The following is a 20233-nucleotide window of genomic DNA, read 5'->3' as shown; positions in this document are numbered from 1 at the left end:
CTCTGCAAAGGTGTAGACTTTTACTCCCTTGCTACCTGTAGAATATATGTCTTGCTTTTGCTTTTCTGCCTCTGTTTCTCTTCTTTCTGGTATTGGCACAATTATTTTCCTTTGGAAAGCTGCCCCGCCCCAATTCTAAGCAAACACTGTTGGAATGGAGCTATGGAGGGGATGAGGACCCAGGCTGGTCAGAGTGATAATGAGTGGGTTAAGGTGGGGCCCACAGTTGGTCTGGATTAGTGAAAGGCAGTCCCTGTATTCCGCAGGCAACCCCTCCTCCTGCTGGAGTTGCTAACCTGAACAAATTCACCTGAAGTAGCTGGTGGCTGTCACTGGTCAGCTATTGCTGCATAAGAAATCACCACAGACTTTGCAGTTTAAAATAATATTAATATATTATATATCATCTCACAATTTCTGTGCACCAGGAGCTCTGCCTCAGGGTCTTTCAAAAGTCTGCAATCAACGTGTCAGACTTCAAAGCCTGGTGGTCCAGTGGTTAAGACTCTATGTTCCAATATAGGAAGCATGAGTTCAATCCCTGGTGAAGATTTGGCATAAGCTGGGGTCTCCTTGGAGAAGGAAATGGCAACCCACTCCAGTGTTCTTGCCTGGAGAATCCCATGGATGGAGAAGCCTGGTAGGCTGCAGTCCGTGGGGTCGCACAGAGTCGGACATGACTGAAGCGACTTGGCAGCGGCGGCGGGGTCTCCTTGTCAGGATCCCAGTCTAGCTGGGACAGAGTGCTAAAGTGTCAGGTGTGCAAGTAGCCAATTAAAGCTACAAGCTGAAAATGAAAAATTTAAGCCTTTGATCATTTGCTTAGATGGTTTAGAGAAGAGACTGAAACTGGAGGAAGTACCTACTCTCCCCGTTGAATTTTCCCCTATATACATCTCACTGTTGAAGAGATTTTATAGCCCCTGGGACTTTCAGGGTGGGGATGGAGAGAGAGGAGGGATAGGAGTAGAAAAATACTGGGTATGAGGTCAGAGTGAGCAAGTGACTGCAAGGTCATGCCCCACCCTCCCCCATAAGGAGGCCTTGGCAGAGGTGCCTGGAGAGGACCTCTGCCTAGGACCTCAGATAAAGGGACCCAGGAAGCAAGGAGCACAATATACATGAGAGTTTGACAGGTAAGAGGGGCTGAGTCCTTGAATGCAACTCCCTTAGAGACAGCAATCTGCTGCCCATGCACCAGGTCTGGTGTGGGAAGGGCAGCTTTCCTCCCAGAGGCCTGCCAGGTAAAGCCTTTGAATTGCCTATGGCCTGAGAAATTATACGTAGGTTTTTCACTGGAAGCCAGACAGTTCATTCATCTGGAGCCTTGACTGGGGAACAATCTGCTTCCAACCTCACCTGGTGGTTGTTGGCAGGATTCAGTGCCTGGTGGGACATTGGCCTGAGGGTTTCAAGTCTTCAATGGCTGTTGGCCAAGGGCCACCCTCAGTTCCTTATCACATGAGTCTTTCTACTTGGCAGGCGATTTTATGAAATTTAACCAGAGGAGATGGCAATAGAGTCTGCGCCAGTAAGAGCTAAGTCCCAGTCTTATATAAGCTAATCACAGAAGTGACATCCCATTAACATGACAGTGACAGTGTTAGTCACTCGGTCATGTCTGACTCTTCACGACCCCATGGACTGTAGCCCGTCAGGCTCCTCTGTCCATGGAATTTTCCAGGCAAGAATACTGGAGTGGGTTGCCATTTCCTCCAGTCTATTGATTAGAAGCAGAGAAGGCAATGGCACCCCACTCCAGTACTCCTGCCTGGAAAGTCCCATGGACAGAGGAGCCTGGTGGGCTGCAGTCCATGGGGTCTCGAAGAGTCAGACACGACTGAGTGACTTCACTTTCACTTTTCACTTTCATGCATTGGAGAAGGAAATGGCAACCCACTCCAGTGTTCTTGCCTGGAGAATCCCAGGGACAGGGGAGCCTGGTGGGCTGCCATCTCTGGGGTCACACAAAGTCGGACATGACTGAAGTGACTTAGCAGCAGCATTGATTAGAAGCAGGTTACTCAAGGGGAAGGGACTACACAAGGCTGTGAATACCAGGAGGTAGGGGGATCACTGGGGCTGTCTTAGAAGCAGCTGACCACAACGACTGTCTGGTAACATTAAGGGAGAGTCTACTTTGGATTGACACCAGCCCAGAGGCCAACAAAGTTGAGAAATAGAAGGGATACTTAGGGCACCATTTAAGCCTGTGGATCCAGATACTTCTGAAGTCAACTATCCATTGGCATCCCCAGTACCAGAACTAATACCTTTTCTTCTTTAAGGATTCCATTTGCACTGCATTTTAGTCACTTGCAACTGAAAGAGTACTGATTAACGGTTTCTTGGGACAGAGAAGTGCTGAGGTCACCTGAAGAATAAGGTGTTTCTTTTGGTGGTAGGAATGTAAATTGAGAAAATTACTGTGGAGAACAGTGTGGTGAAGGTTCCTCAAAAAAATAAAAATAGAGTTACCACATGATCCAGCAATCCACTCCTGGGCATGTATCTGGACAAAACCATAATTTAAAAAGATGCCTGCACCTCAGTGTTCATAGTAGCACTATTCACAGTAGGCGATACATAGAAACAACCTAAATGTCCTTGGACTGATGAATGGGTAAAGATGTGGTACATACATACAGTGGAATACCACTCGGCCATAAAGAAGAATGAAATAATGCCATTTGCAGCAACATGGATAGATTTAGAGAATATTAAGTAAGAAAAAGACAAATACCATATCTATCACCTACATGTGGAATCTAAAATATGACACAAACTTATCTATGAAACAGAAAAAGACTCACACAGAGAACAGAATTGTGGTTGCCAAGGGGATGGGGGTGGGAGGGATGGATGGGGAGTTTGGGATTAGTAGATACAAACTGTTATATAGAGAATGGATAAACAACAAGGTCCTAGTGTATAGCACAGGGAACTATATTCAATATCTTGTGATAAGCCATAATGGAAAAGAATATGAAAAGAATGTATATATGTATATATAATATATAAATATATATGTAGCTGAATCACTTTGCTATATAGAAGAAATTAACACAACATTGTAAATCAACTATACTTAGTTAGATAAAATAAATTTTAAAAAACAAAATGTTTGCTGAAAGGGTGCTGGTGGTCTGGAACCCACCTGGAGCCTTTTTGTGGAGTGGGTCAGCTCTGGAGAAGGGAAGCTATCTCTTCGGTACTCATTTTTCTCTGTGAATCTGCTGTTTTCCCACTATCTATGGGCCATTTCTCCTCCATACTATTTACCCTTTTACCCACACTCCCTGTTGCCTCCGATTTCTAGCCTGCACAAGACTCCTTTAATGGCCCCTTTGCACCATCTGTACATCTTCTCCTTTCTGCAGTAGCTCCTACCAGTTACTTATACCTGCCTGTTCCTTCTCATATACTAGTGCAGATTCAAGAGGTCGAATCTGATTGGTGTGGGTCACCTTTTTTGAGCCAGGCTAGTTCACAGGTGGTTTGACAGGCCTGTGCACTGCCTATTAGGTGGGGCAGGAATGGACTCATGAGGACTTCCCAGGGGCTGTGGGCAGGCTGGGCATTCTATGGCTTCTCTTGTTTAAGGCATAAGGCAAGGGACTTCCCTGGTGGTCTAGTGGAATCTACCTGCCAAAAGCAGGGGACATGTGTTCAATCCCTGGGCAGGGAAGATCCCAAATACTGCAGAGCAACTAAGCCCATGTGCCACAACTACTGAGCCCATCCTCTGGAACTACTGAAGCCTGCATGCCTAGAGCTTGTGTTCCGCAACCAAAGAAGCCACTGCAATGAGAAGCCCACATAATGCAACAAAGAGTAGTCCCCTCTGGCTGCAACTGGAGAAAGCCCGGTGCACAGCAACAAAGATCCAGTAAAGCCAAAAATAAATAAATAAATCTTAAAATAATAATAATAAAAATACAGATTCCTGGATATAGAGATTTGGATTTTTTAAAAAGACATAAGGCAAGCCATTTTTCATGAAGATAGTAAAGATTCCAGTTTGAATAATCACTGTCTTGATAGTTTAAGGTCTGAATGAATGAGGCTTCACTTAGTTTTAGCATGACTTGAGAGACCTTGTTTCTATTTCTAGCTACTTTTTGATGAGCAGATCATCTACAGTGATCAAGGACTCATTCTGTTGCAAATGAAAAACATTCAACTTAAATAGGCACACGTCCAAAATGGAATTTGCTGGCTCCTGTATCTGAAAAGTCCAAAGGTAGATCTTGTTTCATGCTTGGCTCCATCTAGGGGTCAAACAGTGTCAATGTCATCATGTCATGATGACTATCTCCGAGATACTTTCCTCTGTATTGGCTCCTTTCCCAGGCAGCCTCTTTGGTCCTGGTGGGAAGATAACCACCAACATCTCTAGGCTGACATATTCTATCTTCAGCAGCACTGCTGGAAGAGAGATTCACTCTTCCCAGTGTCCTGGAACTGAGTCTCACTGGTTTGGCTTGACACACCTGTGCATCCCTGAACCAATGGCTAGACAAGAGGGATCCGATGCTTTGGTTGGCTAGAGTTGGGTCACGTGATTATCCCTGCAGCCCCACCTACACCACAGGAACTGAGACAGAAGGATGATTCCAAAGGAAGAGTGGGGAGATATTAATTGAAAGAGAAATGGGTGTTGGCAAAGGCAACACCAGTGTCTATATTCCTTAATCTATTGTTGTTTCCCAGTCTCTGAAAGCACATGCCAATTGCAGAGTAACCATGTAAGCAATCTCTGAGCCTGAAAACATCTGCAGGTGACTTCTAGAATTTGCTTATTTTTTTAATTGAAGTAAGATTCATGTAAAACAGCAAAATGGCTGAGGAGGCCTTACAAATAGCTGTGAAAAGAATACAAGTGAAAAGCAAAGGAGAAAAGGAAAGATATTCCCATTTGAGTGCGGAGTTCCAAAGAATAGCAAGGAGAGATAAGAAAGCCTTCCTCAGTGATCAGTGCAAATAAAGAGAGAAAAACAATAGAATGGGAAATACTAGAGATCTCTTCAACAAAATCAGAGATAGCAAGGGAACATTTCATGCAAAGATGAGCACAATAAAGGACAGAAATGGTATGGACCTAACAGAAGCAGAAGATATTAAGAAAAGGTGGTGAGAATACTACAAAAAAGATCTTCATGACCCAGATAATCATGATGGTGTGATCACTCACCTAGAGCCAGACATCCTGGAATGTGAAGTCAAGTGGGCCTTAGGAAGCATCACTACGAACAAAATAGTAGAGGTGATGGAATTCCAGTGGAGCTATTTCAAATCCTAAAAGATAATGCTGTGAAAGTGCTGCGCTCAATATGGCAGCAAATATGGAAAACTCAGCAGTGGCCACAGGACTGGAAAAGGTCAGTTGTCATTCCAATCCCAAAGAAAGGCAATGCCAAAGAATGTTCAAACTACTGCACAATTGCACTCATCTCACACGCTAGTAAAGTAATGCTCAAAATTCTCCAAGCCAGGCTTCAGCAATACGTGAACCGTGAACTTCCAGATGTTCAAGCTGGTTTTAGAAAAGGCAGAGGAACCAGAGATCAAATTGCCAACATCTGCTGGATCATCAGAAAAGCAAGAGAGTTCCAGAAAATCATCTATTTCTGTTTTATTGACTATGCCAAAGCCTTTGACTGTGTATGCTATGCTATGCTAAGTCGCTTTAGTCGTGTCTATGGACTCTGTGCGACCCCATAGAAGGCAGCCCATCAGGCTCCGCCATCCCTGGGATTCTCCAGGCAAGAATACAGAAGTGGGTTGCCATTTCCTTCTCCAATGCATGAAAGTGAAAAGTGAAAGTGAAGTCACTTAGTCGTGTCTGACTTTTAGTGACCCCATGGACTGCAGCCTACCGGGCTCCTCCATCTATGGGATTTTCCAGGCAAGAGTACTGGAGTGGGGTGCCATTGCCTTCTCCATTTGACTGTGTGGATCACAACAAACTGTGGAAGATTCTGAAAGAAATGGGAATACCAGACCACCTGACCTGCCTCTTGAGAAACCTGTATGCAGGTCAGGAAGCAACAGTTAGAACTGGACATGGAACAACAGACTAGTTCCAAATAGGAAAAGGAGTACTTCAAGGCTGTATATTGTCATCCTGCTTATTTAACTTATATGCAGAGTACATCATGAGAAATGCTGGGCTGGAGGAAGCACAAGTTGGGATCAAGATTGCCGGGAGAAATATCAATAACCTCAGATAGGCAGATGACACCACCCTTATGGCAGAAAGCGAAGAAGAACTAAAGAGCCTCTTGATGAAAGTGAAAGAGGAGAGTGGAAAAGTTGGCTTAAAACTCAACATTCAGAAAACTAAGATCATGGCATCCGATACCATCAATTAATGGCAAATAGATGGAGAAACAGTGGAAGCAGTGACAGACTTTATTTTTTTGGACTCCAAAATCACTGTAGATGGTGATTGCAGCCATGAAATTAAGACTCTTACTCCTTGGAAAAAAAGTTATGACCAACCTAGACAGCATATTTAAAAGCAGAGACATTACTTTGCCAACAAAGGTCCATCTAGTCAAAGCTATGGTTTTTCCAGTAGTCATGTATGGATGTGAGAGTTGGACTGTGAAGAAAGCTGAGCACCAAAGAATTGATGCTTTTGAACTGTGGTGTTGGAGAAGACTCTCGAGAGTCCCTTGGACTGCAAGGAGATCCAACCTCAAGTTGGATCCTAAAGGAAATCAGTCCTGAATATTCATTAGAAGGACTGATGCTGAAGCTGAAATTCCAATACTTTGGCCACCTGATGTGAAGAGCTGACTCATTTGAAAAGACCCTGATGCTGGGAAAGATTGAAGGCAGGAGGAGAATGGAACGACAGAGGATGAGATGGTTGGATGGCATCACTGACTCAATGGACATGAGTTTGAATAAACTCCAGGAGTTGGTGATGGACAGAGAGGTGTGGTGTGCTGCAGTCCATGGGGTCACAAAGAGTCAGACACGACTGAGCAACTGAACTGAACTGAACTGAAGATTCATGTAACAAAAATTAACCATTCTTAAAGTGTGGAGTGGCTTTCCTGGTGGTCCAGCGGTTAAGACCCTGAGCTTGTGCTGCGTGGGGCTCAGGTTTGATTCCTGGTTGGGGAACTAAGATCCCACCCACATGCCGCTTGATGTGGCCAAAAAATAAATAAAAATTAAAAAGTGAATCGTGCAGTGGCATTTAATACATTCACAGTGCTGTACAACCACCACCTCTATCAGGTTTCAGAACATTTTTATCACCTCAAAATAAAACTGTAGTAGTTTCCCATTTCCTACTCCTAGGCATGGTGACCATCAATCTGCTTTCTGTGTCTGTGGACTTACCTATTCTGGATATTTCACATAAATAGAGCCATAAAATATTTGATTTTTGTGTCTGGCTTCTTTCACTTATACCAGGGTTTTCAAGGTTCATTTACATGGTAGCATATATCAGCACTTCATTCCTTTTCGGGGGGTGGTGCTGCTGCTGCTGCTGCTGCTAAGTTGCTTCAATCGTGTCCAATTCTGTGCAACCCCATAGATGGCAGCCCACCAGGCTCCCCCATCCCTGGGGTTCTTCAGGCAAGAACACTGGAGTGGGTTGCCATTTCCTTCTCCAATGCATGAAAGTGAAAGTGAAGTCACTCAGTCGTGTCTGACTCCTAGTGACCCCATGGACTGCAGCCTACAATATTCTATTGTGTTATTATATTAGACCATTGTGCAACCAACCTCTGGGACGTTTTCACCTTGCAAAACTGCAACACTATTCTCATTAAACAACTCCCTATCCCCTCCTTCCTACCTGGTTCTTGGCTACACTATTCTATTTTCCGTGTCTATGAATTGACAACTTTAGATATCTCATGTAAGTGGAATCATACAGTATTTGTCCTTTTGTTTCTGGCTTATTTCACTTAGCATAATGTCCTCAAGTTTCATTCATGTTGTAGCTTACGTCAGCATTTCCTTTATAAAGCTGAAGAGTATTTCATTGTATGTATACACCACATTTTGTCTATTCATTCATCTGTCGATGGACGCTGGCTGCTTCTGCTTCTTGGCTATTGTGAATGAGGCTGTTGTAGACACGATTTACAAAGATCTCTCTGAGACTCTGCTTCCAGTTCCTTTGGATCTACACTCAGAAGTGGGGTTGTTGAATCATATGGTAATTCCATTTTTAATTTTCTGAAGAAACTAGAATTTCCTTGTTTTTAAAATTAATTTTCTGCCTCTTTCCTAAACTATTTTATGCAGAAGGTGCCAATGGGAATGAGTGTGTTTTAAAATGTTTTGAAATTCTTGGAGAGGAAAAGCAAAAATCTCAAAAAAAAACCAAAAACTAACAAGTGGAATGATGGAAACCAGTTGAAGGTCAATTTCTAGAACAATGTCTCAGTCCATCTCCTTGGCCAAGAGCCAGAGCCTGGACCCCTGGAGTCACAGTTCCAAGGTCACTGAAATGGCCTTGATGACAGTTTATGAACTCAAGTTTTGGCCACAGGTGGGAGATTTATCTTTGTTCAGGCCTCCCTTATGAAACACTTTCTCTAGCAGAAGCACAAGAGTAAAACTGGAATGAAGCCATTCCGCTGAATAACCACATCAGTGAATTTCCTGCCCTTACTCAACAAACAAAAACAGCCTGTGGTTTTACAGGCTCATTCATTCTAGTCTACCCACAGCAGCCCTACAAAAGCTCCTTGCCGAGACTCACAATTTACAACCCAGAAAGGCAAATGTACAGAGTAGATGTGTGTCCATAAGTACTAACATTGTTTTTCTTTTTAAAAATTGCTTTCTCCACCTCCTTTAAGACCTCTACCGTGACCTGAGTAAGCAATAAATGTCAGGAGCTAAAAAACACCCCCAGGGCTGAGCTTTTACCTGGATTTTTAAAGCACTTCTTGGTTTCTAGACAAAAACAAGGCTTTCCCGAGGCATCTGCAGGTGTGCCTGGCTCCACCGCTCTGGCTGGCAGAAGTCCTCTCCCCACAGACAAGACAGGTTCTCCTTTCAGTTGGATTTCAGCCTTTGGCGAGTCCCTGAGGCTTTCTGAACATCAGTTTCCTAAACTATGGGAGGGTAAATGAGAACCAGTCTCAATATCTGACAACAAATGCATGATCAAATTATTCATGACATCATAATTGACAGTTGTTTTAAAAAACAATTTTTTCAAATGTATTTAGTAACAGAAAATGTTCAACATTGAATATTAAATAAGAGATAATATAGAAGTTTGTGTTCTTATGTGGATCAGATATATTCTATATATATTGTTAAAATCATGAATATAAAACTTCGCAGAGATAGAAAGGAACATTGAAAAACAAATGAGAAGGTAAAACAAAAACAAGCAGATAAAAACCATGAGAGAAGGACGTCCCTGGTGGCCCAGTGGTTAAGAATTTGCCTTGTCTGAGTCCCTTCGCTGTTCACCTGAAACTATCACAACACTGTTAACTGGCTATGCTGTGCTGTGCTGTGCTTAGTCACTCAGTCCTGTCTGCTCTTTGCAACCCCGTGGGATGTAACCCGCCAGGATGCTCTGCCCATGGGGATTCTCCAGGCAAGAATTCTGGAGTGGGTTGCCATGTCCTCCTCCAGGGGATCTTCCTGACCCAGAAATTGAACCGGGGTCTCCTGCATTGCAGGTGGATTCTTTACCAGCTGAGCTAACATAGAAGCCCATTAACCATCTATACCCCAATATAAAATAAAAAGTTCAAAAAAAAATCTGCCTTGTAATGCAGGAGACGTGGGTTCAACCCCTGGTCGGGGAACTGGGATCCCCCATGCCACAGGGCAACTAAGCCTGAGCACCACAACTACTGAGCAGGCCCATCCTGTGTGCCGCAACTCAGACTCAACACAGCCAAATTAAAAAAAAAAAAAAGACAAACACACAACAGAATAAATCTGTTGATCACAAGGTTTCCTTTTGGCTTAAAAATCAGTCACAGAGACTTCACACAGTATGGAATATGGTATCCCAAACTGAAAATGCAAATGTTTGGCTCACTTCTATGATTTTTATCCTTAGGAGAAAACAAACAACCAAGTAAGTGTACATGTAAAGAATATGTACATGTAAAAGAACACATATTGTGAGACGTTTCTAGAGCCTACTAGTGAGATCATCTTAAGTATTCCCAAATGGGAAATGTTGTGTTTTAAACAAGCGATTGATAGACACAATAGAATCCTGTGCAGCCATTAAGAATGTTGCTGTAGTAGTTTATTCATGGACATGACAGGAGGAAGTGAAGAACAGCAAATTACACAGTAGCATGTATGTATAATTTGACCCAGTTCATATTGAATCCAAATTATCATATATGCATATTCACATTTATATACAACGAAGTCTGGAAGGAAAATCACAAGATGCTCATTGCTTTTGGTTGGTTGGATTATTAATCAATTAATTAATTTTATGTTTGTATTTATGAATTTTATATAATGTAAAAATAGTAATAGCCTCCCATTAGGAGGTGCTCAGAGAAGGCAATGGCACCCCACTCCAGTACGCCTGCCTGGAAAATCCCATGGATGGAGGAGCCTGGTGGGCCGCAGTCCATGAGGTCGCTAAGAGTCGGACAAGACTCAGCGACTTCACTTTCACTTTTCACTTTCATGCATTGGAGAAGGAAATGGCAACCCACTCCAGTGCTCTTGCCTGGAGAATCCCAGGGACAGGGGAGCCTCGTGGGCTGTGGTCTGTGGGGTTGCACAGAGTTGGACACGACTGAAGTGACTTAGCAGCAGCAGCAGGAGGTGCTAGGTTGTGTATGAAGCACACCACCTGTGTTTCATTTAATTCTCACTATGATCATTTCAGGGGTGTTGACAAACCCATTTTAGAGACAGGAAAACTGAGGCTTAGTGAGGAAAGGTCATATTCTGTATAACTTTCTTATTGTTGCTACAACAAATTACCGGAAACTTAGTGGCTTACGGCAACGTGAATTTATTATCTTACGTTTCTGGACATCAAAAGTCTGAAATGGGTCTCACTGGGCTAAAATCAAGGTGTCAGCAGGGCTACATTCATTCTGGAGCCTCTAGAGAGGAATCTGGTTTCTTGCCTTTTTCAGCTTCTATAGGCTCCCTGCACTCCTTGGCTTCTGGCCCCTTCCTCCACCTGCAAAACCAGCAATGGCTGGTCAAGTTTTTCTCACATGGAATCCCTCTCCTTCTAACAAGCCCGCCTTCTTCCCCATTTAAGGACCTTTGTGATTACATTGTGCCCACCCAGATAATTGAGGGTAAACTGATTTTAAGGTCAGTTGATTAACAACCTTATTTCCATCTGGTATCATAATCCCCCCTAGTCATATAAATGGAATATTTTCACAGACTCTGGGAATTAGGATGTGGCCATCTTTGAGAAGCCATTCTTCTGCCTGTTCCCCTTGCCCAAGGTTTCATAGGTACTAGGTGACGAATTAGAACTGTGAATGCATTCTGATTTCCATTCCTGTGCCCTTAGATTATGTTATTTGGCTGATTAACTGTGTATCAGTGGTTGTGGTTTAGCCACTAAGTCGTGTCTGACTCCAGCAATCCCATGGACTGTAGCCCACCAGGCTCCTCTTTCCAAGGGATTTTCCAGGCAAGAATACTGGTGTGGGTTGCCATTTCCTTCTCCAGGTGATCTTCCCAACCTAGGGATCGAACCTGAGTCTTCTGCATTGTAGGCAGATTCTTTACCACTGAGCCTTCAGAGAAGCCCACTTGTATATTAAAGATGGCTAAAATTTTTTTATATGTTAAAAAAAAAATGAGGACTTTCCTTTCGCTGTCCTTTTGCTACGTCATCCATCTGCCCCTACCTAATAGCAAAACCAGTCTGCTCACTGGTCCAAGCCCAGAATCCTCAAACACACCTCAAGCTTGCTCCCACTGTAGGTGGTCCTCATACTGTCTCTTAAACTTGGGAGTGTCACTCTTGGTCATCTGAGAAGCTGATGACAAAATGGGATTCAATGTGCAAGGAATTTATTAGGAGATATGACTGAGAAAAAATGGGGAGAGAACCTGAGCCAGGGAAGGTAGTAACCTAGCCTGAGGTGCAGTTCCAAGGAAACAGGCAAGCTGGTCCTGACCACAGAGAAGCCCTGAGCCTCCCAGCTGTGGCAGCTTGATCCTGCCAAGTTTGGTCATGGGCTGTGGGCAGTCTGCCAAAGCATAGTCTTGGCCTCAAAGCAGAGACCAGCAGTGGGGGCCCTGGCCAACTTCTCTCCCTGCAGTCAGAGGTGTGAGAGTTGCATTCTCATGGCAGCCGGGCAGGGTCGTAATGGTGATTTACTGTATAAACCTTCACCAGTGGAAAGTTTTCTGGAGTCAAAGACCATGCTTGCCTCATCTACTGCCAGCACTTCCAGCTAAAGCATGCTTAAGGACTTTATGTCCATCTGACACTGGGGGCCAGGTGGGCTTTCAACCTGCTTTGTCACTTCTACTTCTCCAAGTCTTAGTTTATTTATCTATGAAATGGGTGAAGAGCAGTGCCTCGCACATGGGATTGGTGTGAGGCTGAAATGAAACTCTGAGCATCAAGGTCTTCGGGCAAGGCCTCGCATGGGGAAGTGATAACCATCAGGTGACAGAAGTTGTTCTCACTGGAGCACACTGCCTTGCACGCAGTGCTTAGTGATAATAATTGTTGTTACTGGGGTATACCTACAGTGGATGCTTGGTGAATGTTAGTCATTCTTGGAATGAACTGACCTATAGGGAGCATGCACTTGGTAATGGCAGCAGTCCTTATGGGAACAGGCTGATCTGCACACAGTGGATGGTAGTAAATATAGTTTGGTTGGTTCCAACTTCCCTGATAGCTCAGTTGGTAAAGAATCTCCTGCAATGCAGGAGACCCCGGTTTGATTCCTGGGTATAGAATATCCTCTGGAGAAGGGATAGGCTACCCACTGCAGAATTGTTGGGCTTCCCTTGTAGCTCAGCTGGTAAAGAATCTGCCCACAATGCAAGAGACCTGGTTCAATTCCTGGGTTGGGAAGATCCCCTGGAAAAGGGAAAGGCTACCCACTCCAGTATTCTGGCCTGGAGAATTGACGGAATGTATAGTGCATGGGATAACAAAGAGTTGGACACAACTGAGTGACTTTCACTTTCAACCATTGTTTTAATGGAAGTGGTTCTAGTTCTCTCTCTCACACACACATTCATTTCAGTGATATTTGTAAAATGAAAAAACAACAAAAAAGCACAAATGTCCAACATAAAGAAGTGAATAAATTGTGGTGCATCTAAACCATTAAAGAAATGAAGTTTAAAAAAATTTTTTTTCAGTATGTGGATCATTTTTAAAGTCTTTACTGAATTTGTCACAATAATGTTTCTGCTTTATGTTTTGGTTATTTGGCTGCTAGGCATGTGGGATCTTATTTCCCCAATCATCAGGGACTGAACCCACACCCCTTGCATTTGGGGAGAAGCCTTAACCAATGGACTGCCAGGGAAGTCTCATGAAGATCTATTTTTAATACAAATATTCTACAATGGTAAAGTAAATGTAATTGTTTTGGTGAACAAACAGAACAAAATTATTTCTATTCATAATTTTAAAATTGGAAAGATATGTCCCAAATTGTTACCGATGTTTATGTCTAAATAGTGGAATAGAAGTGATTCTTAATTATTTCTTTGGATTTTTTTAATCTTAATTTTCTACAAAGCACTTGTATTATTTCCTAGTAGTAACTAAAAAACAACAAACAACTTGGGGGGCGGGTAGTGATCAATGTCAAAAATTGTCCTATGGTCTCTTCAGTCGTGTCCCACACTTAGCAACCCACGGATGGTAGCCCGCCAGGTTCCTCTATCTATGGGATTCTCCAGGCAAGAATACTGGAGTGAGTCCCCACGCCCTCCTCAAGGGATTGAATCCAGGTTTCCTGAATTACAAATGGATTCTATAATGTCTGAGTCACCAGGGAAGCCTTAAGGTCATATTAGGTAAGGACTAGTAAATAGTGCCCATCATATTTAGCAAAAATAAAGCATCTGGTGGCCACAACGAAAGCAGTTTTGAGGCAGAGTCACTTGTCAACAAAGGAGGAATAATAACTATGGTTTGTTGACTAAAACAAAAATGCACAGCATAGCTCTGAGGAACTGCTTGGAAGAGGAAGGGGGAGAAGCCAGTACATATGTAATTTTGGCTAAGGGGTATGTGCGATCAAGCTTAAGTCTTAGTATAAGGTTGCTTCTAGGAGCAAATAGTTCATGATTTTAGCGCTTTTTAAAAAAAGTATGGAAAGATGCAAGAATCTGGATTAATTAAAAAAAATTATCTTAGAATATATCTAATTATCTAATAGTTTTGCCCTTTCTTCCCCAAAGCACAAAGTGCCTCGTTCTGTCCCGAATACCTTTCAGGGTACCCTATATTGTAGACCGGGGAATGCAGTGGCTGGCTTCATTCTTTTAAAACCGGATGGTAGCAACTATACTCCAATAAAAATTAATAAAAAAAAAAAAAACAACACACACTAGATGGTGAGCAACATTCCTCGTTTCACAAGTTAAAAAAAAAAAAATTTCCAAATCTTGGCAAGACCAAGTGCAGATAGGAGAATCAAACGCTATGTGCAAATATTCTTGCCAGTTGAGAAAAGCGCAGACAGAAAGAAAGTGAAGTCGCTCAGTCGTGTCCGACTCTTTGCGACCCCATGGACTGTAGCCTACCAGGCTCCTCAGTCCATGGAATTTTCCAGGCAAGAGTACTGGAGTGGGTTGCCATTTCCTTCTCCAGGGTATCTTCCCGACCCAGGGATCAAACCCGGGTCTCCCGCATTGGAGGCAGATGCAAGAGGGGATAAGAGAATCAAACGGCATGTGCAAATATTCCTCCCGGTTGAGAACAACGCTGACAAGCTCCCCCCAAAACCCTCTCCGGGCCGTTACAGAAGCCAGTGAGCATGCGCGAAAGTACAACGAGGCGGGGCAATATGGGTTGCTTTAAGAAGTGCGAGAGAAAGGCGAGGCCTTACCATTTCTGCATTTATAAGGTTGAACAAAGAAAAAGGCAAAAAGCTTAAAAAAAAAATCGAAAGTAGCTCAATTGCAATTCTTGAAACAACAGTCTTGCAAGCTCAGTCATAACTCTTGGGAACTCCTCCGGCAGCGAGTAGCTAGATCTCCCTCTGCAAAAAGAAAGGCCAAGCCTGGTGCATTGACCCGGGAGCGCCGGACGGCCCGCGCTACATGGCTCGGCCAATCAGAGAGCAGAGTGGGGCCCCTCCCCGCCGGTGACTGGAGGAGCAGGGATGAGGCGGGGCGGTGGCTCAGGCGCATGCCCTCCTCGGCCGTGTGACTTGAGGTTTCTTGGTACAGTGTGCAGACTGCTGTGAGACCACAAGCCGCTTTCTCTGCTGTCTGACCCGCTCGGCTCCGCGATGCCGGTGGACCTCAGCAAGTGGTCCGGGCCTCTGAGCCTGCAGGAAGTGGATGAGCGGCCGCAGCACCCGCTGCAGGTCAAATACGGCGGGGCGGAGGTCGACGAACTGGGCAAAGTGCTGACACCCACCCAGGTACCGAGGGCGGAAGGGGTGCAGCTCCTGGAGGCTGGGAGACTCTCAGGTCCGTGGGTCGGCGACCCAGTGGAAGTGGGGAGGACGTTCCGGCCTCTAGTGCGCCGGATCTACTTAGGGAAGGGAGTCGCGGTGCCCAAGCCGCAGGCCTGCTGACCTCTCCCTCCCCGTAACCAGCGCCCGGAACCTGGCACGTGGCGGGCGGGGCTTGCCCTGTGGAAGAAATTGATACACTCTCCTGGGACTTCGAGGAGCAGGCAGGGGAGGAGGCCTTCCCCCGGAGGAAGTGGGCAGTGGCTGCTCACGCCCCAAGAGCGTCCCCTCCCGGCCCGGAATATTAGGCCGCAGTATGGGGAGTAAAAGCCCCACCCGAGGGCATTTGACGCATTATGTAACCAGTGAGCAGCAGGGCCCTGTGATTCCTCCTTTGTTTTTAACGGTCTGGAGCTGGAAGCCACCCAAAGGTAGGTGCGTTCTGCAGCTGGAAGGCTCGAGGGTAACGGCCGTGTTTTACCGTTTGTCCTTTGCACCCCCCCACCATCCCCACTTGGCTAAGGCCTAACCAGGTTCTGGCTGCTGCCAAGTAGAGGAACTAGGTGCCCGGACACCGTGGCCAGTAGTTGGTCCTGAAGCTTCGGGGCAGCAGTGCGAATAAACAGTGCTCAGATGGTTTATTAATTTAGATGTTTACAGAATTTATTGTTTTGGGTGTGTAAAGTGCCCGTCTGGCAGCCTCTTTTTGCCAAACTCACTGTCCACGTCTGTCCATCTTGGTTTTCTCTGCCCTTTTAAATATACACTTAATTCAGATTTCACTTTAGCAGGCCCCAGATAATGTGGTCTCCAGTCTAGAGATTGTGTCATTCCAAATAATGTAAGGTTGTAGTCAGCAACCCTTGAAATCCTGACCCACCTCTTTCTGTTAATAACATGCTAGGATACTAGCCCCATAGTGTTGTTGGGACTAAAATAAATAACGTATATTAAACATCAGTTCTGGGTTCTTTGTTGAGTCAGTACAGTTGAGCTTTTATTAATAATTTCTGTGCTTGACCTTTGAGGAATCCAAGGTCAAAGAAAGAGTGCTGGTTTCTTCAGCATTTCTGACTTTTAAGCTCCAAATCTGTTCCTTCCTACAGGTTAAAAACCGGCCCACCAGCATTACATGGGATGGCCTTGATCCAGGTAAATTGTACACCTTGGTCTTGACAGATCCGGATGCTCCCAGCAGGAAGGACCCCAAATACAGGCAAGTTGGAGAAAGATGGGGAATAGTGGGTCATCCAGTGTGACCCAGTGCTTCTTGCACTGTGTAAGTCCCTTACTGGACATGCTGTGTGGGAAGAAATAGACTCGATTTGGGGTGTTCACTTCCATGCTTAAACCTGAGTGTGCTTTTTGCTCCCTAGAGCAAGATTCTAGAATAGCCGAGAGCTGGATCTGCCCAGGCCTGTTTTTGTACAGCCCCATGAGCTGAGAATGATTTTAACATTTTTAAAAGAGCAATAATACTTTGTGACATGTGGACATTACATGAAATTCAGACTTTGGTGTCCCTAATTAAAGTTCTGTTGGCTGACTTCGCCTGTGAGTATGTACCGACTTCCTGTGATGCTCATGGTCCTCTCTTCCTCCATGCAGGGAATGGCACCATTTCCTTGTGGTCAACATGAAGGGCAACAACATCAGCAGTGGCACGGTTCTCTCCGATTATGTGGGCTCTGGGCCTCCCAAGGGCACAGGTCAGTAAAGGTTGCATTTGAAAGGAGATGGGAGGGGAGCCTGGGTGCATATTAGGATTGATATAAAGTGCTACAAAATCCTAGTCTAGCTTTTAGAGTTTTATATTTATGAGAGTCCTTACCCTAGTGAAGATTTTAGGCAACTCAGTTCCCCTCTAAAGCAGCTGCCTGTCAGGGACACTCAGACCCATTGTAGTGTCCTGTGGCCAGAACCATGGGCACTGGTTAGATGGACCTTCTTTTAGAGAAGAGTGTACTGGACCTTGCCAAGTTGGATCAGTGCTGCCTAGGCTAATGGTGGGAGATGCGCTGTTATCATGTTGTGCCTGACAGGTGTTTCCATTTCCTGGAACAAGGAACTGGAATGAGGCAGAACACTTGATCTTGTACACACTGTTCACCCATAAGTTAACTCTGAAGAGGTACAAGAAGGTCCCTGACAAGGGACCTGGTGTTTTATCTATAGGCCCAGAAGCTCAAAGTCCTCTCATGCATTCATAAGAGGGACCTCTGTCCCAAGCATCTCTTTAAGTTCTCTAGAGCCAGTTATAAAATCAGGCAATTTAATTATGGAAAGTATACCTATGAGAATAAAGCAGTTCTCTCAAGTAGCAGCTGTGTTCTCATTAACAAAAAAAGCTTCAGTGACTCACTTCTTTTTCCTTTTCACATTTGTTTAGTAAGGTATAATTTACATATAATAAAACATACAGATCAGAAGGGTTTAATCAATAAATGTTGACCGGTGCATAAATTCATGTTAGCACCATGGGAAATAAGATGTAGGATGTTTCTGTCACCCCAGAAGGTTCTTAAGGGACTTTTTAAGTTAAATTTCCCCAGAGCTAATGATTTTCTGGCTCTTCTCTCTATGGATTACTCTTGCTGTTCTTGTATTCTTATAAATGGTGTCATGCAGTATGCATTTGTGACTGGTCTTCTGGACTTAAGGTAGTGTCTGTGAGACTCATCCAAGTGAGATTAGTAGCTCCTTCCTTTTCATTGCCAAGTGGTATTCCCTTGTGCAAATATACCACAGTTTGTGTAGCCATTCCCTGGACATTTGGCTTGCATTTTAGTGTTTGGATATTATGAATAAATTTGCTATTTCCATTCTTGTCCTTTTATGGGCATGTTTCCATTTTCCTTGGGTAAATACTTAGTAGAATTGTTGAGTCATAGAAGTCCAAAATGGTTGAAAAACTTCTATACTCTAATCAGCAGTATTTCAGCAGTATACTGAAAGAAAGTTTCAGTAGCTCCATATAAGATCCATGCCATATGTATTGATAGAACCATTCCAAGATTCATCCATGTGGTAGCATGGGACAGGATTTCCTGCCCTTTTTTTTAAGGCTGAATAATATTCCACCATACATATATACTATATTTTGTTTATCTTTTCATTTGTCAGTGGTCATTTGGAGTGCTTTCACCTCCAGGCTGTTGTGAATAAAGTTGCAGTGAACTTAGCCCCCTCTCATAAATGGGGGGTGGTCTGGGTCCCTCCGAGTTGGTGCATTCTCAGAAAATGGGTGACATCTCCCTCTCAGATGCTTAGCTATGTGTATGTCTTCCCTCCTGCCTCTCCCTCCAGGCCTGCACCGCTACGTCTGGCTGGTTTACGAGCAGGAAGGACCACTGAAGTGTGATGAGCCCATTCTCAGCAACCGATCTGGAGACCACCGTGGCAAATTCAAGGTGGCCTCTTTCCGCAAAAAGTATGAGCTTGGGGCCCCAGTGGCTGGAACGTGTTACCAGGCCGAATGGGATGATTATGTGCCCAAGCTCTACGAGCAGCTGTCTGGGAAGTAGAGGAGATGGACACCGTCCCAGAGTTCCCAGTGTTTCAGTTTAGTGATGCATGTAGATTTTCCCCCATCTCTCTGCCTAAGCCCTGAGTGGTCAGATTTAGATTTAGGGTGACTTTTCTTTCCTTCTGCCTGTATTGTATAATGTTAGGGGGGTTATGTTTTGATCAAATTTGAACTCCGTTTTGGTGGGGGATTCTTTGGTACTGTGATGCAGTTTATCCAAATGTTAATAGACGAACAACAACCCAGACTTTAAAGAAGAAAAAAAATTCTGGTAAAAAGACCAGGTCTGCAGTATTAGAACAGAACTTCAAAGAGTCTTTAAGGGAGGTTGAAAACAAAAAAGAGATTGACTGTCTTCGCCTTTGTGAGCCTGAGCACAGAACTGTGTGTGAAGGTACATACTGGCATGTGTTTTCACGGCTCTGTCTCACCAAGACAACCAGGGGCCGGCATGTCCGCTAACCCCCAACGTCTCAGGCTGGTTACTGCGTGTCAGTGTCCCACTGTGGCTCCTTTAAAGAGCAATACTGGAAAAAGCTCCGTAGAAGAAATTGCTTTGCTGTTAAAGCCTGGCCATCTAGATGAGCAGCAGGGCTGGGTAAGAGGTTATCAGAATCTGAAAGTCTGTGCTTGTTAAATTGATTACACTTTGGTTTAAAAAAGAAAACCAGTCTGGAGTTGGTGAATATTGTGTTAATTTTGCTGTTTGCTTATAGTTGAATAAAAATAAAAACACTGTGTAGATGAACCCGGCCTTCAGATACTTTGCCTTTTTCAGTGTGGGGTTTCATAAATAATGAGACATCAAGAGAGAATCTCTAGGGAATTCCCTGGCAGTCCAGTGGTTAAGACTCCATGCTTCCACTGCAGGGAGCCTGGGTTTGATCCCTGATAGGGGGAAGATCTGCAAGCCATGTGGTGCAGACCAAAAAGAAAAAAAACCCTGACCATCTGTTAAGTGAGTAGCCCCTTTCCCTGATCAGCAGTGACGACTGGGACTTGATTTAGGAACTATACAAGGGGTTCATACTTATATACGTGTCATTACACAACAGCAGGAGCAACTATTAAAACTGGAGGTCTTAAAGTCACA

General features: G+C 44.2%; 1 protein-coding gene and 1 long non-coding RNA gene across 2 annotated transcripts; one reads left to right on the top strand and one right to left on the bottom strand.

Annotated features, from left to right (window-relative positions):
• Positions 1-402: 402 nt before the first annotated feature.
• LOC129630425 (uncharacterized) lies at positions 403-15169 on the bottom strand. Its single transcript, XR_008703701.1, has 3 exons — positions 15042-15169; positions 8908-9095; positions 403-787 (listed from the first exon to the last, which is right to left on the bottom strand). It is a non-coding gene; the product is annotated as an uncharacterized LOC129630425 (long non-coding RNA).
• Positions 15170-15298: 129 nt separating this feature from the next.
• Positions 15299-19888, top strand: PEBP1 (phosphatidylethanolamine binding protein 1). The gene is made up of 4 exons (XM_055551058.1): positions 15299-15581; positions 16721-16830; positions 17223-17323; positions 18921-19888. The coding sequence occupies exons 1-4, from the start codon at positions 15447-15449 to the stop codon at positions 19136-19138; spliced, it is 564 nt and encodes a 187-aa protein (XP_055407033.1). The 5' UTR covers positions 15299-15446; the 3' UTR covers positions 19139-19888.
• The last annotated feature ends 345 nt before the right edge of the window (positions 19889-20233 follow it).

The sequence above is a fragment of the Bubalus kerabau genome, chromosome 16 (genome assembly GCF_029407905.1).
Source record: "Bubalus kerabau isolate K-KA32 ecotype Philippines breed swamp buffalo chromosome 16, PCC_UOA_SB_1v2, whole genome shotgun sequence".
NCBI classification, from domain to species: Eukaryota; Metazoa; Chordata; class Mammalia; order Artiodactyla; family Bovidae; genus Bubalus; species Bubalus kerabau.
The sequence above is the reverse complement of the archived record's forward strand: the minus strand, read 5'-3'. Positions and strand labels throughout refer to the sequence as shown.